This window comes from Motacilla alba, chromosome 1 (assembly GCF_015832195.1).
Source record: "Motacilla alba alba isolate MOTALB_02 chromosome 1, Motacilla_alba_V1.0_pri, whole genome shotgun sequence".
NCBI classification, from domain to species: Eukaryota; Metazoa; Chordata; class Aves; order Passeriformes; family Motacillidae; genus Motacilla; species Motacilla alba.
The window spans coordinates 5,387,180-5,405,662 of NC_052016.1; the positions used below are offsets into that span (position 1 = coordinate 5,387,180).

Sequence of the window (18,483 nt, forward strand, 5' to 3'; positions counted from 1 at the left end):
GCTGAGGGCTGGGATTTAAGGTTTCTCATCTCTACAGTTCCTAGTCAGTGAAGCTGTGGTGGCACAAAGCTTCCTTAGATGCTGGATCTTCACATTCAGGCGCCCTGAGAAAAAACATGATCTTTCGAAGAAATTGCTGTTACTCTCAGTAAGCAGCTGTGGGAAGTTGGTGATTGATCATCTAGACGGTTTCTTTACAGTTCTCAACTCTCTTTACCCCTCTTTTTAAATTTCTCCTAATTTAGAGACAATGGGGGGTTTTAAGGGAGAAAGACTCATGCACCAGAATTGCCTTTCATTTTTTAAATTCTCTCTAATTTCCCAGTAATGTCCTGACCAGAAACCTCTGATACACACATTTTTCAAGGATTTGGTGCTATGGGTTTTTTTTGGTTGTATAGTTTGTTATGTGTTTTTTGTTTTGGTTTTCATTTTTGTTATCAGAAGAAAGTTGTTTAACTTTGGTGGAAGATGTAGGATTGTCATCTTGGCCTTCAGCCTGTGTAAATTTGGAGGGAAATTCCATGTGCATTTAGAGATTATTATTACAGATTTGTCTGCAAAGCTGGGATTTTCCTTTCTTTCAGTAGGGCAGATTGGAGCTGGTGAGGGGTTTGCTACTTTCAGCCAAGTGGACAGGAGTTTATGATTAATATATTTTGCTAAATGCTACCAGAAATAAGAAGTGAAAGAGGCTTCTTAAAGCCTCCACCAGGAGTCATGCAGTACCTAGCTTATCAATTCCTGACATTTCTTATCTTTGGGAAGCTTCAAGAGCTTTGTGCTGCTGAAAGGGAGTTGTAATAATTGTGCTCCTGCTCGGGTTGCTTTTCCAGTCCCTGCAGGGGTGGGAGGAGTTGCTGCCTCTCAGCTGTGATTGTTTGTCCCCTTTTGCCTCATTGAAGGTTACACACCAACCCCGTTTTGTGAAAGGTTTCTCTGCTGGTTGTTGCAGCGTTCGCAAATTTGGCAACAGTGCTTTTCTCTTCTAAAAGCAGAAATGAGAGTCGGGGTTTGAGAAGCCCATTTTGGTTTTTTACCCTTTGGTTTGTGGCTGCAAGAGACACTTTCTGGGGGGGAATAAAAAGCCAGCAGAGGGCACTTGGTGAACAACGTTCTGTGCAGGGTTCCACTTAGCCAGGGACGATATTCCAGCTGTGTGGCAGCTGGAACGTGGGACAGTTCTGTAGGGCAGGTTTTTTTGGACATTTTGGATCCATATGGAGAATAAAACAAACATTTCTTCCTCCTAGCTTCACAATAATAGATAGGACATCCTATCCCATTTTAGTGAATGCATTTGTCCTTCTGTGTTGTTAAGATTCATTTCTTCAGCACAGTTATTTAACCCCCTGAAAATATAATAGGAAATACACATCAATTAAGCTCTAGCCCCTTCCTGTGGTACAAATATCTTGAAAAAAACATGTAGTATGAAGTCATAAAGGTACACAGTGAAGTTTGGGGTTTCTTTGTAGGGTTTTTTTTTTTGTTTTCTTTTGTTTTCTTGTTCAGGTTTTATTTAAATACTAGTGGTGTTATGGCCAACGTGACTAAAATGAAGGTTTGTCAGGAAGGACTTTTATCAGGCCTAGAGATATCCCTGGAAAGAAACACACTGTTTCTTGGAGTGTCTGTGTCTTTGCAAGCTAGCACTACTTTATATGTGTGAATATGCACTTTTTTTTTTTTTTTTTTCAGAGTGGGAACTTAGATAATTCTCCACCTGCAAATTAAGAGTTGCCTTTATTCCAGGGCTTGAGTCTTTTGTTTTTCTGATTTTCTTCTTCCTGTGGCTTCGAGGGGAAGCTTCCTTATTGAATGGGTGAGCCTTAGCCCTGAGGAGAATTTAGGAGCTCATATTTGGTTATTTTCTCCAGGGTGATTCCAGTGGCGGCCAACATCTCTGCAGAAAGAGAGAGAGAGAGAGGAAGAGAAGGGGCTAATCTGGGACTATCCCAAAAGCTGAAACAGAAGCTGCAGCGAGGATTGCGGCACCGATAGCCATGCGATTTCCTGCTGCTTGTTTAAAAATAATCACCTTCCCTGCTTGCTTTCACTATTTTTCAGTACTCTGTTCAACTTCTGGGTGTCAGGCTATGGAATGACTGCCCTCAGGTTTAGCTGAATTCATGGTGAAAATTCCAGTCTAGTGGAAGGTGTTCCTGCCCATGACAGGGGTTGGAACTGGAAGATCTTTAAGGCCCTTTCCAACCCAAAACATTGTAAGATTTTATGATTCTGCATCAAATGTGTCCACATTAATTTCTTGATGATGTTCTCTATGGGCCATTTCTCCCACATCACATGAAACTAAAGGCAGCTGACAGAGGAAAGCACTAACCAGTTAATCTGGCCTCGCTGTAAACTTGAAAAAACATTATCAAGCTAACTCCTGGTCGTCTCTTACCATTATCACTGCTAAATATTGAAAAAAAAAATCAATTGGCTTTTACAGCCATTCTTTGGCAATAATAATGTCCAAAGACCTCTTAAAAATTTCTTCAATGTAACATATTATCAGCCATATGCTCCTGCCATATGGAATACGTAGGTGTGGGCCACCAAGGTACTGCAAGTGAGAGAAGTGAAGATTACTCCTTAAATGTGTGAATTGGTTTTGTGCTCCTTAGTTTTCAAAGCAATCCCTCTCGTTCCCAACGAAACTCTGGAAGACACAAGAGCTGTGTGCTCCTCACATTCTGCACAGTGAGGGAACTGTCAAGGCAGACACCTCCTGTGTCACCACCCAGCCAAGGAAGGACCACTCAAGGTCAGCTGGTCACTCAAACCTTCACTTGCAGGAAATTGTGGTTGTAGATAACCACTGGGAAGGGCATGAGGTACAGCTCTGGGAAAATATAATAAACAGGGACATTTAAACATCTCAAGTACAGCTGCAAATCTGAGTCATAAAAAAGAAGAGTAGTAAACAACATTTAGAGGTCACCCATGCTCTTCTGTAGTCACTCAGCTCACACTTGTCAGTGGAGGTGCTCACACAGCACAGAGCAGCACACGGCAGTAATTAAATTTAAAAACAGATGGATGATACAACAAAGAAATGAATGTTATTTTCCCAACAATAGCACAGTATGTGGATCCAAGTATAAAAAGTTTATGCCACATGAAGCATTTTCAAAAACATGAAAACATCAGAGTCTTATTCATATCATGGCTTTGCAAATCAGTTTTAATGGGCTTGATTTACAGGTGATAATCTATTAACACCATTTTTTTTCCAGTAACTTTTCACAGCAGCCATAAAAATTGAGTTCTACAATTTTTTTGAGTAAAGCTGGTAGAAATTAAATAGTATATAATCTAGCTCATGTGTTTATACTGGGCTTAGTACTAACACAGTTCCATATGCAATACACTGGATGTGTCTGTGTTCTTGTGCAGCTATTACAAGGGTTTTATTTTCAAAATATACTCTGAGAATGAGTACATTAGTCCATTTACATGATTGGACTTCTAATATTTTTTTCAGTTTATGACCAAAAAATTATGATGCTGATAGAATAAATGCCCAATACTGTGTAAAGCAGTAGCTAGGAAGCTTCTCCTACTTTTGGCACAAAACAAACCCAAAACAAAGGGAGGAATCCTGACTCAGGTTTCTGATCTGTCAGCAATGTCAGCTGGAAAAAATTCCACTGCTTCAGCTTTCTCCCCCTAAACCAGGAATGACTCTTTTCCAGCACTGCACAGGGATGGTGTTGGGGAGCTCCCTGAATTTATAGAAATACTTTGAGCTGCCTGCATCAAAAGGGCTTTGTGTGGCTGGTCACTGGGAAAATGAGATTTCTGCATTAGTGTCTTCTGTGCTTTAAAGCAATTGGGAAGTTTGCCTCCCTTCTGTGCCATAAAAACTCCTTCCTGTAAAAGACTCTGGTTTGGGGCTGGAATTACAAGGTTTCTTTAGCCATGCAGGTGTTACTGAAATGGATTTCCTTGTGTTTTAGTTTTATTCTCCTTTGTTGGAGTGTACTGTGAAAAAAAAAGCAGCAGAAGTCCTCTCTTTATTCAGCAATAAAGGTGCATCCGGGCTGGGAGCACAAGAAGGACCCCGTGCTACCACTCTGGATTCCTTAAATGCAATTTTAAGACTGTTTGCATATTTGCTTTTGCAATTTACATAGCCTATTTACATAACAGTTTACATTACAAACCAATTTACATTACATCTTCAGTGACTTACCAGTACCTGATCCTCTGGGTCCTTGCAGCTCAGTTCTTGCTGCTGCCCTTGCACCCTCATGCCCTGGCTTGGTCTCTCTTTCTCATCTCTGGCCAAGAAGCTCACTTCAGCAATTTTGGCAGGCAAAAAAGATTGCCATCAGTATGTGTAATAATTTGGAAAATGCCATGAACCTCCTTTTCCTCTCCCCCCTTGCCTTCATTTGTTTGCTCCAGATCCTCATTCTTAAAATTCTTGCTATTAAGGAAACAGGAACTGCTTGGCCTGTGTTCTTATGCCATATTCTGAGTGCATCATGTGTAGTGATACATTTCTGATAGTCCTTTCTTCTCAAAGGGTGAGATACAAAAAGAATTTAGAAAAAAAGAAGAGAAAAAGTAATTAAAAACTAGGTGTGGGAATATTTTAGTTCTGGTTAGGTTTTTTTTTGTTTGTTTGTTTTTTGCCGTTTCAACTTTCTTTTGTGACTCTTGTCAAATGTCTTTCCATACTCAAAAAGTATGGAAACACCTTTTTAATTCCATGTAAAAGTGAAGAAAAATGCTGTTCTTAGTATAGGCTAAATCAGCATTCACACAGGGCCTGTTGATCTAGAAGGGGTGAAAGGCAGAGCTGTGTGACTGATGTGGGGAGGGGAAAGGGAGGAACTGAGGGAGAGGTTTTAGATGTCTTATGTACAGTGTAACTGGAAGGCATCTGGGATGAGATATAAACCCAAAATCTGGCCATAGCTTAGAAAAGAAAGGCTAAGAGAAAAGGTTTAAGGTAGAGACTAATGGGAAAGGAGAAGAGAAAGGAAAGGAGGGGAGGGTATCATTAAAGGAAGAAAACAGCCAAGTTACACCTACACTGCCAAAAAAATCCATCTGCATTGGCTAAAAGATGTGACCTTGTCTTTTTTGATGTGGCTGTCAGTGCTATGATTAAGGAATTTTATAATTTATAATTCCAGTCTGGATTGTTGCTTCATACAGCACTATGTGGGAATGAAATTAGCACAGCTAGAGCAAATTATTCCAGGATGTGCTGTTTCGACATCCCTTTGCCTTGTGACACCCTTTGCAAAGAGAAGTTTGCTCCTAAAATGAACTGGATCCTGGTTTGTTTTCAAGTGCGACACAAAACACGGAGTTTAGTTTATAAATTAGATATGGTTTGAAGTCCTTGCTCCTAACAGACTGGTTTTTCCCTGGCAGCCCTCTGGACAGGGGCACTGCTGGCAAGGGAATTTGTCTCGAGTCTCTGTCTGCCTGCTGATCCATCAAAGCCATGTCTGGACGTGTGCCAGGCCTGTGTTCTCACAGAGAGCTGGCACCAAAATGTTGAGATTGTTCAACTGAGCTGCCACCCCTGGGGGATCTAAAAGATGTGTAGATGTGGCTCTAAGGGACATGGTTTAATGGTGGACTTGGCAGTGCTGAGTTAATTGTTGGACTCAATGATCTTTTCCAGCCTCAACTATTCTGGGATTCTACAATTCCTGAGAAATGCTGGGCTGCTTTAGTGACTATCAGATTTTTAGAATTCATGGAGTCCTTGAGATGAGGGCAGGCAGTCCAGACTTTCAGGGCCAACAAAACCACACAGATGTTTCCTTTTAAACCTTCTAATTGCAGAGGAGCCTCTCTAACCGTAGGTACAACTGGAATACAAATAAAGAACTCTTATAGACCAAGCGATTGCCCTCATCAGGGGTTTTGGTTTTATTTCAGGTTTTTATTTGTTATCAAATTGTGTCTTGAAAAATACACAAACTCTAAGACAAACATTTGGAGGATGTGACACAAAAAGACAGTCACAGTACGGACAATTCTTACAATCAAATCTCTCTGTGCAGTTGGACCCCATCTGTTCCACTGAGCTGCTCTGTACTCAGGGTAGCCAAATATCAGCTGAGCTTCACTGCAGCTCTTCCCCACCATGGGGAAAGGGCCTTTAGTTAAGAAATTTAAAGGTAACTGTCTCCTCCACATCCATTTTAAGCTCTGATTTATTCTGTCCCTTCCTGGCAAAAACAATCTTGTCTCTTCAATGGAAAAAAAAAGGTGCAACTGTTCCAAATCAAAATGACTTTGTGTGCAATTTCATGAGTCATTCCCCCTGCCCGAGGGCTCAGCGTGTTCAGTCTCTGCTGGTCACCAGCTCTGTTCTCTGGATGCTTTTTGGTTGTGAAACGGGGTAGTTGCAGTTCTGGCCTGAAAAAAACTTCTGCACTTCCTTGACATTGTTTGTATGCAGGATCCTTTGGACCCAAGTTGTGCACAGGACACCTCTGCTACCTGAATTGAACATTTCTAGAAATAAACCCTTTCGTTTCCATTGGTATCAGTTACAATTAATTCTGATGAGTTTTAAATATTTTTTCCCCTCCAAAGATACTGTTTTTACAGAAGTAACATTGTCACAGTAACGATTTCTCCTTGCACAATTCCAGCTTAAGAATCCAGCTTTGCCACATTTCATGACAGAAAAAGAATATACTGAATTCAGGCTTTAGAATTTTTTGTCTTATTTGGCTGTGGATTTTATAGTAATACATCACTTCCTTCCTCTATATGGATATTTTATGAACTTCTACCTTCTTTTTTCTCGGTCAGCTTCACCCTTCTGCTGAAGAAATACTACATTTCTTGTGGAAAAAAATGGTACTTACTCATAGCCCGTGACGCTTAGGAGTGAAAACAGAAGCTGAAGTTCCATAGAACCAAGTTTCAGAAGTTTTCCATCCTTACATTTCAGACAATGGAAGTGTCTTCCTCCTTACAGTTTTTGTCTGACACAGAGAGTAGTTACCCCCACTCCTCCTCTCAGTTGTCTTGAAGGACAGCAGACGAAAGGCAAAACATCTCACTAGGATCAGCTATAATCTGATCCTGGAGTTTTGTGAGCCTTTTCTCCTGTCATTAAAGCAAACCCACACAATCCAAAACAAGTGGTATATCCTGGCAGCACTAAAACTGGACTCCAAGAAACAAATGCAAAAGCAGACGTGCCACCTCAGAGTTTTGCTGCCCTTGGTTTTGTGGAACACCAGAATGTGGGACGTAAGCACCTAATGCTTGGTCTGTTCTCAGCTCTAGATGCTCTGGAGCAGGTGTCACACTGACCCCACAGACCTGTCCTGCCCAGAAAGGTCCTCTGGTGAGGAGAACTTCCCAAAGACAAGGTTGGCTTCCCCTCTTATAAGTGCCAAAGCCCCAGGGGGACCAGGAGGAGGAAAGAGAGGGGAAGAACAATCAGATTTGGCACATCCATGGGGCTTCCGGAGGGAATCTGATTCTGCTCTGAAAAATTGAAAAAGAGAAAGTCAGCATGTAAGTGATGGCTTGACAGAAAAAAGTGTATTAGAAGTTTGCATGACACGTTTTACATGAATGCGCTGATGGAGGATTGTTTTTAAAACAATGGATTTTGCCTCATTTTCATAATTCTCCTTTTTGTGTCTGTACAGAGTCCAGACAGAAAGGTCTCAAGGTACTGGGACAAATAAATTTTTCTCTTTCACAGAAAAGGTGCAGAAAATTGGCAACAATGATTGCAACTTTTCTGGATGACTGAGAATCTTTGTTTAAAATCCTGACAGAAAAGCAACCACCAGGCAGCTGTTTACTGGGAGCTGTCCCTGCCCATGGCAGGGGAGTGGGAACTGGGTGGTCTTTGAGATGCCTTCCAGCCCGAGCCACTCGACGATTTTAGGATGAAAATACATTTTCATTCTTCCTACTCAGGGCCTGAGGGAGATGTTTTGATTAAGAGTCCATAGATAATGGTAATAAATATTAAAAAATCTAGGTCACACACACTTTAGGTGGTAGCAGCACTGTTGGGCCTCTCTTGGTACAAAACCCACAACGTGAACCAAGGGCACAAATTACCCTTGACACAGGTGGTACCTTCAAGCTGTGCTGGATGTAGTACACAATTAAAAAGAGATTTTCAACCCTGTCCTAAAAAGAAGAGAATTTTTTTCCTATAAGTGTTCCAAGTCCTTCTCTGTGAAGAACAGGCTGTATATTGGTTTTTATCTACCTGAGGGCTGTTCCTGTTGCTGTGGGATCAGCTGTCAGTATCTCACTGGATTTAATTTATCTCTAGCCAGGGTGCTTCCCCCCTGTTCCTGGAAGGAGTTTGTGATATTAATGTGCAGAGAGCATGTAAACATCAGGTAGTCCTCAGTAATGCTTTGAAACAAATGTAAGGTTGTAACAACAAGCCTCCTGGCCTTTTGTGTCTTCTCCCAGGCCCAGGCCCTTTCATTTTTTCCAGGAAAAGTGTTAAACTAGTAGTTGGGAAAAATAATCCATGCAACAAACAAACAAATATGTAGCCATAGTGAAACAGATGAAAATTGTTTCTGTTTGACGTAAAAATAGTATTTCTTCATCTGGTTGACTGTGAAATGTGAGAACTGTTTCTGTATATAATGCCTTTGTTCTCAGTAGGTCATTTTTTAATTTTCCTAAGTCCCTTCTGAAATAACAGCTAATATAAAACAGATTCCCTTTCTCTCTTGCTTAAGAAATTGCTGAAAATAAAAAAAAAAGAAAAAAGGGAGGAGTTGTGGCTGATAATTTTCTTTAAAAGAAGTTGACAACAGGAAATATTGCCTTTTTGCAACAAATTACACTTAAAAAGTTAGGCTTCTCTTCTTTCCTCATCCCCAAGTCCCTCAAAATCCTGCAGTACAAGAACCCTCAGGTGTCAAAGGTGTGTGTTTCAGTTTGTACTGCTAAAGTGAAACACTCCCCTTTTGTTTCAATAATTTATTTGCTTTCTTCCTCAATGAAAATGCCTTTTCATTATAAGAAATCGTTTATATTCAGGGGTGGTTGTCAGGAAGGTTTTGGCTGGGACAAACACATATACAACTATCTCATTTAAATACAACCCACTTACACTTGGATTTGAGAATCTTCCACTGCCTCTGCATTAAGAAGTTTGACCCTCAATAATTTCTGATTTCTTCTGGAAGATAATAGCTGGAGATATTCTAATTCTAGTTCTATTTGCTTTCATAAAGTAATGTGAAAGCACATTATACCATCTTGAATTTAACTTCATGTGTTTCAAAGACCTTTGGGCCAGCTAGATTACCTAGCTTAGGTCTAAAAATTAATATTTCCTGTGTTTTTTCAAGTCGTTTTTTGCTCATCAAGCACAGGAACTGTTTTTTGGTGTTCTTCTCTTCTTCTGTGTGGTCATGAGATAAAACACTGGAACATTTCTCTTTCTTGGTTTCTATTTGAGTTTATGGCAGCCTAGTCTGTCTGTAATGTCATAGTGTGGCTGAACTTATCACATTAAATGTAATATAATAAATACTATGTAAAGGATCATATCTTCCAGCCCCAATGAGTAAAATGAAAACTGCTGCTGTTGATTTTATATGACAAAGTGTTACAGGTTTAATGCCAATTTGTAGCACTAATAAGAACCATTTGGCTTGCAAGGAAGATTTTTAGGGAAGAGCTCACTGACAATGGTATCTAGAAGCTGGACATCCTTTCTGCATTGAGTTCACTCCAGAAGTCTTTAAAAATTACCTCAGTGTAGTTACTTCTCTGTAATGAATAAAGCTAAATAATAACATCTGCACTATACTGCAATACTGCCTTTGGATGAATTCTACCTTAATTTCCCAAAAGAACTTATGAGGAGTCATTAATCATGTTTTTGTTTTTAATATTTATTACCAAAAGGACCCTCCAGATCTCTTGACCTGGTACCTGGTAGTGTAACTTTAGAACTACCTGAGAGGAAGTGGTAGTTAGATGGGGGTTGGTCTCTTCTGCCATATCTCAAAGGAAAGGATCAGAGGAGATGGCCTTAAATTATGTCAGGGGACATTCAGATCAGATATTAGAAAAAAACATGACTGAAAGAATGGTTATAGGCATTGGAATAAGTTGCCCAGGGAGGTGGTGGAATCCCTATCTCTGGAAGTGCTCAAGAGGCACCTGGATGTGGCACCTGGGGATATGGTTTAGGGTTGATGGTGGTGGGGCTGGATGACCTTGCAGGTGTCTCACAGCCTTGATGATCCTGTGGTTTATTCACAGCAAGGTGATTTACAAAGCCTTAACTCCCAGAATCGAGTGGCTTCTGTGTTCCCTGCTTTTTAGTGGTTTTTATGATGCCCAGGCTGGTGAGTGTCTTTATGGACTCGAGACTCCTGGAGCCTTCTCCTCCCTGCCGTCCAGGTCTGTCTCAGTGCTGGAGATGTTTTTCCCTGTCTGGGACAGCTGTATTCTGCCAGGCTTAGCGAGGGAGAACAAGCACTCCAAGTTTATTGGACTTTCTCTATTCAGCACATTTTGCCCATCTTGCCATTACAAAATAAAGCACAGGATAATCACTCAGACACTTGCAAGTTAAGGAGTGTTGCCTTACCAGAAGGGGAAGGTGGCTCCTCAATCCTAGGTGGAGCTGGGAAAAAACCCCACAATAATCAAGGTTAATCGTTTGAACCTAGAACTTTTTCTGTTTTTCTGATAATTGATCTAAGGGTTAATGTTAAATTTTTTTTCTACATTTGTCAAACAAACTGAAAATTTAAGTATGATCACAGAATAATATCAAAGACACCTTACTGCTCCCAAAATTTAGATAATTGAAACATTTTGTTTCTGCGTTTTCAAAACACTTTTTTTTTTTCATTTTCAAAACTGCAAAAATTTTTTTGAACAAATGTTGTTTCATTTTACATTTTGAAAACATTTTTCTCTCCAGAATTATGTGCATTAAAAGAAAGATATTAAAAGGTTTATATTATTTGAAAACAATTTTTTTTCTATTTTAAGCAGAAGTAAATTTATGTGGTTGAGCATAATGAAAGTTTCCAGCTGATTTATTCAAGCAAGATGCCTTAAAAATGTATGATTTGTTTTGATGTGTTTTCATTATTTTTTTGATTTTTTTTTCAGTTGGTCAGCTGGTCAAACTCAATGCCTCACTCATCCTTCTGGTCGCTATGCTTTAGGTAGCTCAGAGTTGTTGGGCATTATTCAAACATGTGTTGTGGTGTCACTCATTTTCCTAAGGAGGAAAAATAAAAGTTCTTGTTGCATCTGTCCACCCATGCCACCAGATCCAGATCTTCCAGCTGCAAGGGAAAAGGAAAGCAGCAACTGGCTGTCATTCCTCTGGAAGGGTCTGTGACCTGGACTTTGGATCCAACTGCCAGGATCAAACTTCTGCTTCACAGACCCACGTGCAAGCAGTGAAATTAACTCTGCTGTTCCTCAGGGGCAAAGTGGATCAAGGACAGTACAAACCCATAAATAACCAGATGCTTAAATCTGGGGACGTTATTCCTTAATGTCTCCTCAAAGGGAGGATGAAGAGGCAGGTGCCTTGCTTTTAGGAGTCCTGAAGTGCTAAAGCTTAACAAAGAGGATTTATCTTTTCTTTCTCACATATTCTTCCAACAAAAGCAAGGAACAGAATGAAACTGAGTAGAAAATTGCTTTAAAAATTGAAGTAATCCCTTTCAATGGCTGCATATGGCTTATCAACAAGAAATGGTGCCCTCAACTCACTCCTCTGTACTAAAAAAAATCTTACCTGATACATTGAGTTTAATTGTAGATTTCTTTGTTTGGTGGCTCTCAGTCTGTCTGTAGATGCAGGAATATTCAGCATCATCCCATAACTGGACATTGGAGATCTTTAAGGAAAGGTTGCCATGCTTCATCTGGTCCAGAAAAAGACTGGTTCTGCCGTGGAACTTTTCATCCTGGCCCTCCAGTGAATCCTGCCCATTCTGAAAGAAGTGCACCAGCTGCTTGGTGCCAATCTGCCAGTAGAGCATTGACTTGGAAAGGGTCAGGTCTCCAGGAGGGGTGGTGGTGCAAGGCAGAACCACAGTTTCTCCAACAAATGCATGGCACGTGGTGTCCAGCTGACCTGGAAAAAAGCCCAGACAGTTCCATCAGCATGCAGCAGAGACAGGGGCACCAGGTTTCCTAGAATTTGGCTTCACCACATCATTATTGCCACTTTCCCTCCCAAGTTCTCCTGTTTCTAGCCAGGAGGGCCGTGTGTGCTCAGAGCCCAGCCAGCTGTGCAGCAGGACAGATGTTGATATGTGCATGTTGCCTCCACTTTGGAAGTGTGGCTTTTGCTTGAGCCTATTTCCCCTTAGCCGGTGATTTTTCTTCCAGGTTTTGGGAATCTCAGTCTTTGGGGTTAGGTGTCTGATTTGACTTTAATTAATAGGGCAGTTCACAAGAGGAAAAGGGGATGCAGGGAGGTGCGGGTGGGCAGATATGGTGAAACAAGTTCTGGTTTTGTAGGAAGTCTGCCTGAAAAAAACGAGAAGTGTGAAAACAGTGCTAGACCAGGAGAAAAATCCTGGATGAGTTTGGTCTCCCACAACTCCCATTATTTGGCTACCAGATCACAATTCCCAACTTTTAAGCAATGTGCTGGGGGCTCCCATTCCCCTTCCCCTGCAAAATCTTGCAGAGGGTCTGACAGTAAAGAACTTTTTTCCGCAGGTCTGGCTTGGTGCACTCTTGCTGATCCCTGTCCGGTGCTCTCACACTTTTTGGTTTTTTCTTTTAATTTCCAGCAGCCAGAAAGAAGAGTCTGTCATTCCCACTTTGGAGAAATGGTTTTTCCAAGACCTTGGTGGGTGTCCCTGACATCAGGCAGAAGTGTTACCAACCTTCCCAACCAATTCTAGCACACGCAAGAGCCAGGATGAAGGTATCCTGCAGGTGGGCAAACAGGGGCACAGGCAGGGCAGGCAGCCAGCTGCACCCCACTTACATACATTGAATAACTTTGGTGCCAATTATTTCTATAAATCCTTCCAAGTTAGCTGAAAGCATACTAAAACTTGCAAAAAATGGGTGAGTGTGCCACTATCAGGTAGGACCATTCCTTATCAGATTGCAGGACCCCACATTTTCTAGGGTAGGCTGGGTAATAAAGAAAGTTTTTATGTATTTATAAAGCATGAACAACTAGGTATTTCCAGCACAGAATGTGGGCTTAAATTAGCACTCTGACCAAACCCGTTGCATAAAATAATATTGTAAATTAAATACAGATTAATTAATTTGGACGAAAAGTTTATTCCCAGCACAGAACAGAACAAAAGCAGTGTGGGTCTGTGACTGCACCAAAAAGAAAAGCTAAAATTCACTGTGAAGCAACTCAATCTGCTTCCCTGGCCAAAGTTTTGTGAAGCATAAGGGGCAAGTAATTGGACTCGATATTGAAATAAATATTCTTGGTTGCAGTGGGGTCACTCCTGTGTTCCTGGCTTGCATCAGCTCTCTGCATATGTCAGGCTAAAGACCAAAGAGAGTTCCAGTTTCCCCTTGAAGTCAGTGACATCAGCCATGGCTCAGCTTGTCACATGCTCAGGCCTCTGTTTCCATATCAATCAGCCTTTTTTGGTGTCACAGTGTTCATCCAGACATGAAAGCAGAAGGAAAAGCACGATCCAGACAGCTGAATCTCAGAGCCAAGTAAATGTCTTCGGTTATAACTCTATCACCACACATCTGCTTTTCTTTGGTTTTCAGAGTTTTCAGCCGAAAATCCCAGCCCAGTTTGCCCAACTATGTCAGTTTTTAGCTGAAAAAAACACATATCCCAAGACTTCTTTCTGGTCAGTGGTGGAGGGAGAATCCCTTTGTGTGGAGAGCTGAGCCATTTGGTCATTATGCTTTGGCCATGACAAAAAATTCTGCACAGGGTGATTAGACCTGGGAATAGGCTGCCCAGGGAGGTGGTGGAATCACCATCCCGGAGGTGTTTAAGGAAAGACTGGACGTGGCACTCAGTGGCATGATCTGGTTGACACGGTGGTGTTTGGTCATGGGTTGTACTTGATGATCTCAGAGGTCTTTTCCAACCTAATTGATTCTGTGGTTCTGTAATTTTCAGAATGTATCAGTTGCTGGCCAGGATTTGCTTCTCAAAGGGCACTTGAATTATAACAAAGCTCAGCCTCCCCTGTACTGTGCCCTTCCTGCCCCAGCATGTCTCACCCTACAATCCCCAGGCCCTGCAATCAGTGACACGCCCAGGCAGGGCCACCAGCTGTCCCCAGCACAACACAAGGGGCCACTGCTGGATGAAGGAGGGGAGGGAGCAGCCTGAGCCCCTTCCCTCAGCTGTTTGGGCCTGGGGGAATGATGGAACCCTGGATGCTGAGCATTTCAAACTTTCTGTGCTGAAAGGCACAGACCCTCAAGAGAGCACTGCATTTGACCTGAGGCTGTGGAGAAGGCTTCCAAAACTGAATGACAGAAGTGGGATTGTGGGAGTGTAGTTTGATTAGAAGTGTGTAATAACACACGGTGGAAAACTTGGAGTTTGAGGTTTTAAAATATAGTAATATATATAAAGCTAAGATGGAGGTTTTAGGTCAGTGGCTTCTCTTTCTTCTTCACCTTCTTCTCCATGGGTTTGGGTGGTATTTTGTAATTGGACAGAAAAGTCTGCATTGTGGGACACGAGTGATTAGTTATTGGGTTAAAAGTAAAAATAATTTAGGTGTCATTTCTTAATTGTATAGTTTTTCCTTAATAGACTTTGTAGAGAGATGGATATCGGGCATTTTGTAGCTTGTTAGTAGAATTGCTGTAGAACTCATGGCTTGTAAGATTGTGATACAGATAGGAAATAAACATTTGAGCCAGAACACAAAATACCATCTCTAGTGCTTTCATCCTGATCCTGACAGGGAAAGGCTGTGCTCAGCAGTGTCCCCAGGGCAAAACCATGGTGAAAGCAGATTGTGGTTCTGGCTGACCCTGACCGTGGTCAGGAAACCACAGTGGGAGAGGAGTGTGCCTGGGGCTGCTGCAGGGGGTTGGCAGGCAGGGGAACAAAGGAGCCTCCAGAAGAGAAGGGAGAGAGACTTTCCTGGTGGGAAAAGTCCTGTCTGCAGGGTGCTAGGAGGAGAGAGTGCTTGCAATGCATGGTGTTGCACTTGGATGAAGAAAAGTTGATAAACAGAGCTTGTAGCTCTATTCAGAAAAATGAACAGTAAGGATTTTCCTAATGAGCAAAGGAGGGAGGAAGGGTGTGGGTCCAACCTCCTGACTGTGGACTCCTGTACATTTGATACTGGTTTTGGAAGTGCACTTATTTCCTCTTGATTCTTTTCTGAAGGTGGAGGACTCCAGTATTTAGCATATCTGAGCTGAGCCATACTCATTCCCTCTCCTCCATGACATGGTGTACAAATCTTGTAACCCTCTTGAGGGCTCTGTGAACACCCACAGGGCTCAGCCCACCCTGCCCTCGCTGCTTCCAGCTGGTAAAATCAGGACAGAAGGAGGCAAAAAAAGAGGCACTCCTGAAGCTGGCAGGGATAAGAGCAGGTGACTGAAATCTGCTGGAAGGAGTTATTTAATCAGCCCACAGCTGCAAGAGGGCTTTTGTAGATGGGGAGAACAGGCTTCTGGGGGCAAGCCAAGTACCTGTCCTTATAGAAGCCAGTCTTGAGAAGAAGAGTAGAGTCCTGTGAAGGCTGATGGTGCTGGTAAGCTTCCCACTGAGGCTGTTGGTGCAGCAGGAGATGTGGAAGCAGGGAATTTCTGGACAGGAAACTGAAGCAGCCTTGTGGTGGCAGCTGCTGCTGAGGTGTGTAAATCAGGATTAAGAGTGCTCATCTCACCTACCAAGTAAGCATTGCACGTGGAAGGGGCAGTTCTCCATCTAGAAGAAGATGAATGTTGCCACACAGCTTTCACTTGCAGCTGTGAGGAAAGTGGGATGAATTTGTGGATTTTTTTAAAATTATGTGTTTTAAATATTGTTGAAATGTTTAAGCCTGGTAAGATGAAGTTGAATGTGACAATTTAGTCAATCTGTAAGAGTCCTGTAATGAGAAAACACTTCTGCTTCAGCAAAGTGTGGTGCAGGGAAGCTCATGAAAATTGGGCTTTTTTTTGTTCCCACCTTGTTTTCCAGGTAAAGTGTAGTGTCCTTAACCACCCCAGTGTCTGGTAAATGTGAGGCACTTCTGGGCAAACAGAGGGGTCCTGACCACACACAGAGGTCTTACTACTGCTGTCTTTAAACATCAATAAGGAAACAGCATCTTGTATAAAGTTCTTTCAACACCATGTACTAGTTTATCCTTTTCATAGGGAAGGTGGAATCTAATTCATGTAATGTCAGAAAGTCAACTCTGCTAGAGCTAAGCAGATGCAAGATGGTTTGGGGTTGAGATTCCAAGTAATCTTTAATATTATTAAAATGCTGGGGTACTTTTAAGGATGTGGCAGGATAAACTTCATAGGTAAAGGTTCATGGGTCTGAAACACCTTAAATTTGAAAACCATGTCTTTTGGATACAGAAGTTTATCTGAGGGTTATGACCTGTACTTGCAAACCTTGGATTGTGATGAAATATATGCAAAGCAATGCATTCATTTGTTCTGTTTTGCTCCAAGATTCTGCTTGCAGCTTGTGTGTTTCCATGTAAATGTCTCTGCAAATTCCTAGGTGTGCACTATGGAATATTTACCTCTGGGCAGAGAAGCCAGCAGCAAGCAGGCAACCATCCAGAGAGCAGTCTCCCTAATGAGAAGGAGAGAGAAGAGATAAAGGTCAAATGCTTTGTTAGAATGCTAGAGCAGAGATCAAAGACCTTTCCTCTGGCGTAATTTATGCCATCTTTCCCAGCTCCCTCATCTATGAAGGTAATTTGGATGTGAAGCTGGATGGGTTACGCACCCTGGCTTGTTTTGCCACCATGTGGGTTTTATCTGCTGCCTGTAGAACTGAGTTTTCTCCGTGTTCATGATGGGACAAGGCTTCATTTGCCAACTCCCTCTTGCCTTCACATATAGACAATGTTAATTGCATTTATATAGTCATAGTTTGATCTTGAGATTCTTTTCTGTTGGTAATTAAATGAAATTCCTTCTGCTCCCAGACTTCAGCTCCGTCACAGCCCAAGAAAAAGCATAACTTACCATTTCATTTTTGTGCCTTCCAGCCTTGGGGAATCTGTCAGGAGCTTCACCAGATGCTTCAGCTGCCACTTGTGTCTCTGCAAAAGAGTGAAAGGCTCTTCATTTTTGTTAGAAGTGCTCCCTATAAGAGAGACTAGGTTATTTACTGGTGCTTCATTTGCTGTTTTCTTTCACTTTGTGTATGTAAAACACAGGGTGTTATATAATTTTTGGGTATATATAATTTAGAGTCTGTGTTTGTACGTGTGTTTGCTTTTGCACACACTCTTGCAATACAAAGAATATCTTTTCCTGAGTAGGATGGATGTGAGTCACAAGCCCTGCACTGACTAGCCCTCAGCTCTCAGCCTGGTGAAGGGATTTTTGTTGTGCAGCCAGCTGAGAGTAAAGAAAGTGGAGGAACCTGATGGGTGTTGTATTTATCAGAAGGTGTAGGCACCATCCTAAAAACTGTTAAATACCACCAAAGCTGCACATCTCCCAACAAAATAATGAGCCTGTAAGGAAAATGAAGGGAAAGGAGTTTCTTTGAGGAGGCTTTTAAATCAGGTACTTTCTCAGGAAAAAATCCAAAATGGAGCAGGAGTGGAGATGGGAACAAATGTGGAGTTTGGGCTTCTTTTTGCCATCCTCATAGGATCTCACAGATTAAGGAGTACAAGTATCTGAGTGGTTGTTCCTCTCTGTCTGCTCCAGAGATGATTCTGATGGTGGAAGCAGTGGTTTAGCCAAGGTTCTCTTGCCACTGAGGAAGCTCTGTGTGGGGAAGGTGCTGGTGCTGTTCTCCTGCCTGTTACTCCTGCCACAGTGTGGCTTCCTGGGGAGAGCAAGGCCTGGATTTGTGTTCTTCCCTCTCTCCTCATGGCCAAGCCCTGCTTATGAATTGTTCAGCAGCCCCTTCTTGATACTCGGGACAAACCATCTGCCATCATTGGCTTTTTTGGCATTAACAGTGTGTCCTGCCTGTCTCTGCTGGACTCCTGTGGTTGCCTCCCTCCCTGCTGAGGAGGTTAATGTTTAAGGCAAGGGTATACATTTATGAGAGCTTATTCCATATTTGTTTCCTTCCTGCCTCCCTGTTGTGAATGAAACAGAGGCACTGATGGTCACTCCTGTCACAGAATCGTTTAGGTTGGAAAAGACCTCTGAGATAATCTAACCTCTGTCTGCTCACCACTTTGTCAGCCAGAGCAGAGTGCCACCAGTTGTTTCCTGAACACCTGCAGGGCTGCTGACTCCACCACCTCCCTGTGCAGCCCACTCCACTGCTTAACCACCCTTTGTGTGAAAAATTCTTCCTGATGTCCAGCCCGAACCTCCCCAGGTGCAATT

At 42.1% G+C, this 18,483-nt stretch overlaps 1 protein-coding gene across 2 annotated transcripts in view; it reads right to left on the bottom strand.

Annotated features, from left to right (window-relative positions):
• Positions 1-5,881: 5,881 nt before the first annotated feature.
• The window catches only part of LOC119706552 (V-set domain containing T-cell activation inhibitor 1-like), a 31,496-nt gene continuing 18,894 nt past the window's right edge, over positions 5,882-18,483 (bottom strand). Inside the window, exons 4-8 of one of the 2 annotated variants that reach the window (XM_038150387.1) lie at positions 17,152-17,228; positions 16,701-16,753; positions 11,768-12,109; positions 10,595-10,630; positions 5,882-7,488 (exon numbers count right to left, since the gene is read on the bottom strand). In XM_038150387.1, the coding sequence (XP_038006315.1) occupies positions 7,385-7,488; positions 10,595-10,630; positions 11,768-12,109; positions 16,701-16,753; positions 17,152-17,159 (543 nt within the window). In that variant the 5' untranslated portion in view covers positions 17,160-17,228 and the 3' untranslated portion in view covers positions 5,882-7,384. The remainder of the gene's footprint in view (positions 7,489-10,594; positions 10,631-11,767; positions 12,110-16,700; positions 16,754-17,151; positions 17,229-18,483) is intronic. The other variant, XM_038150395.1, reaches the window with a different exon arrangement.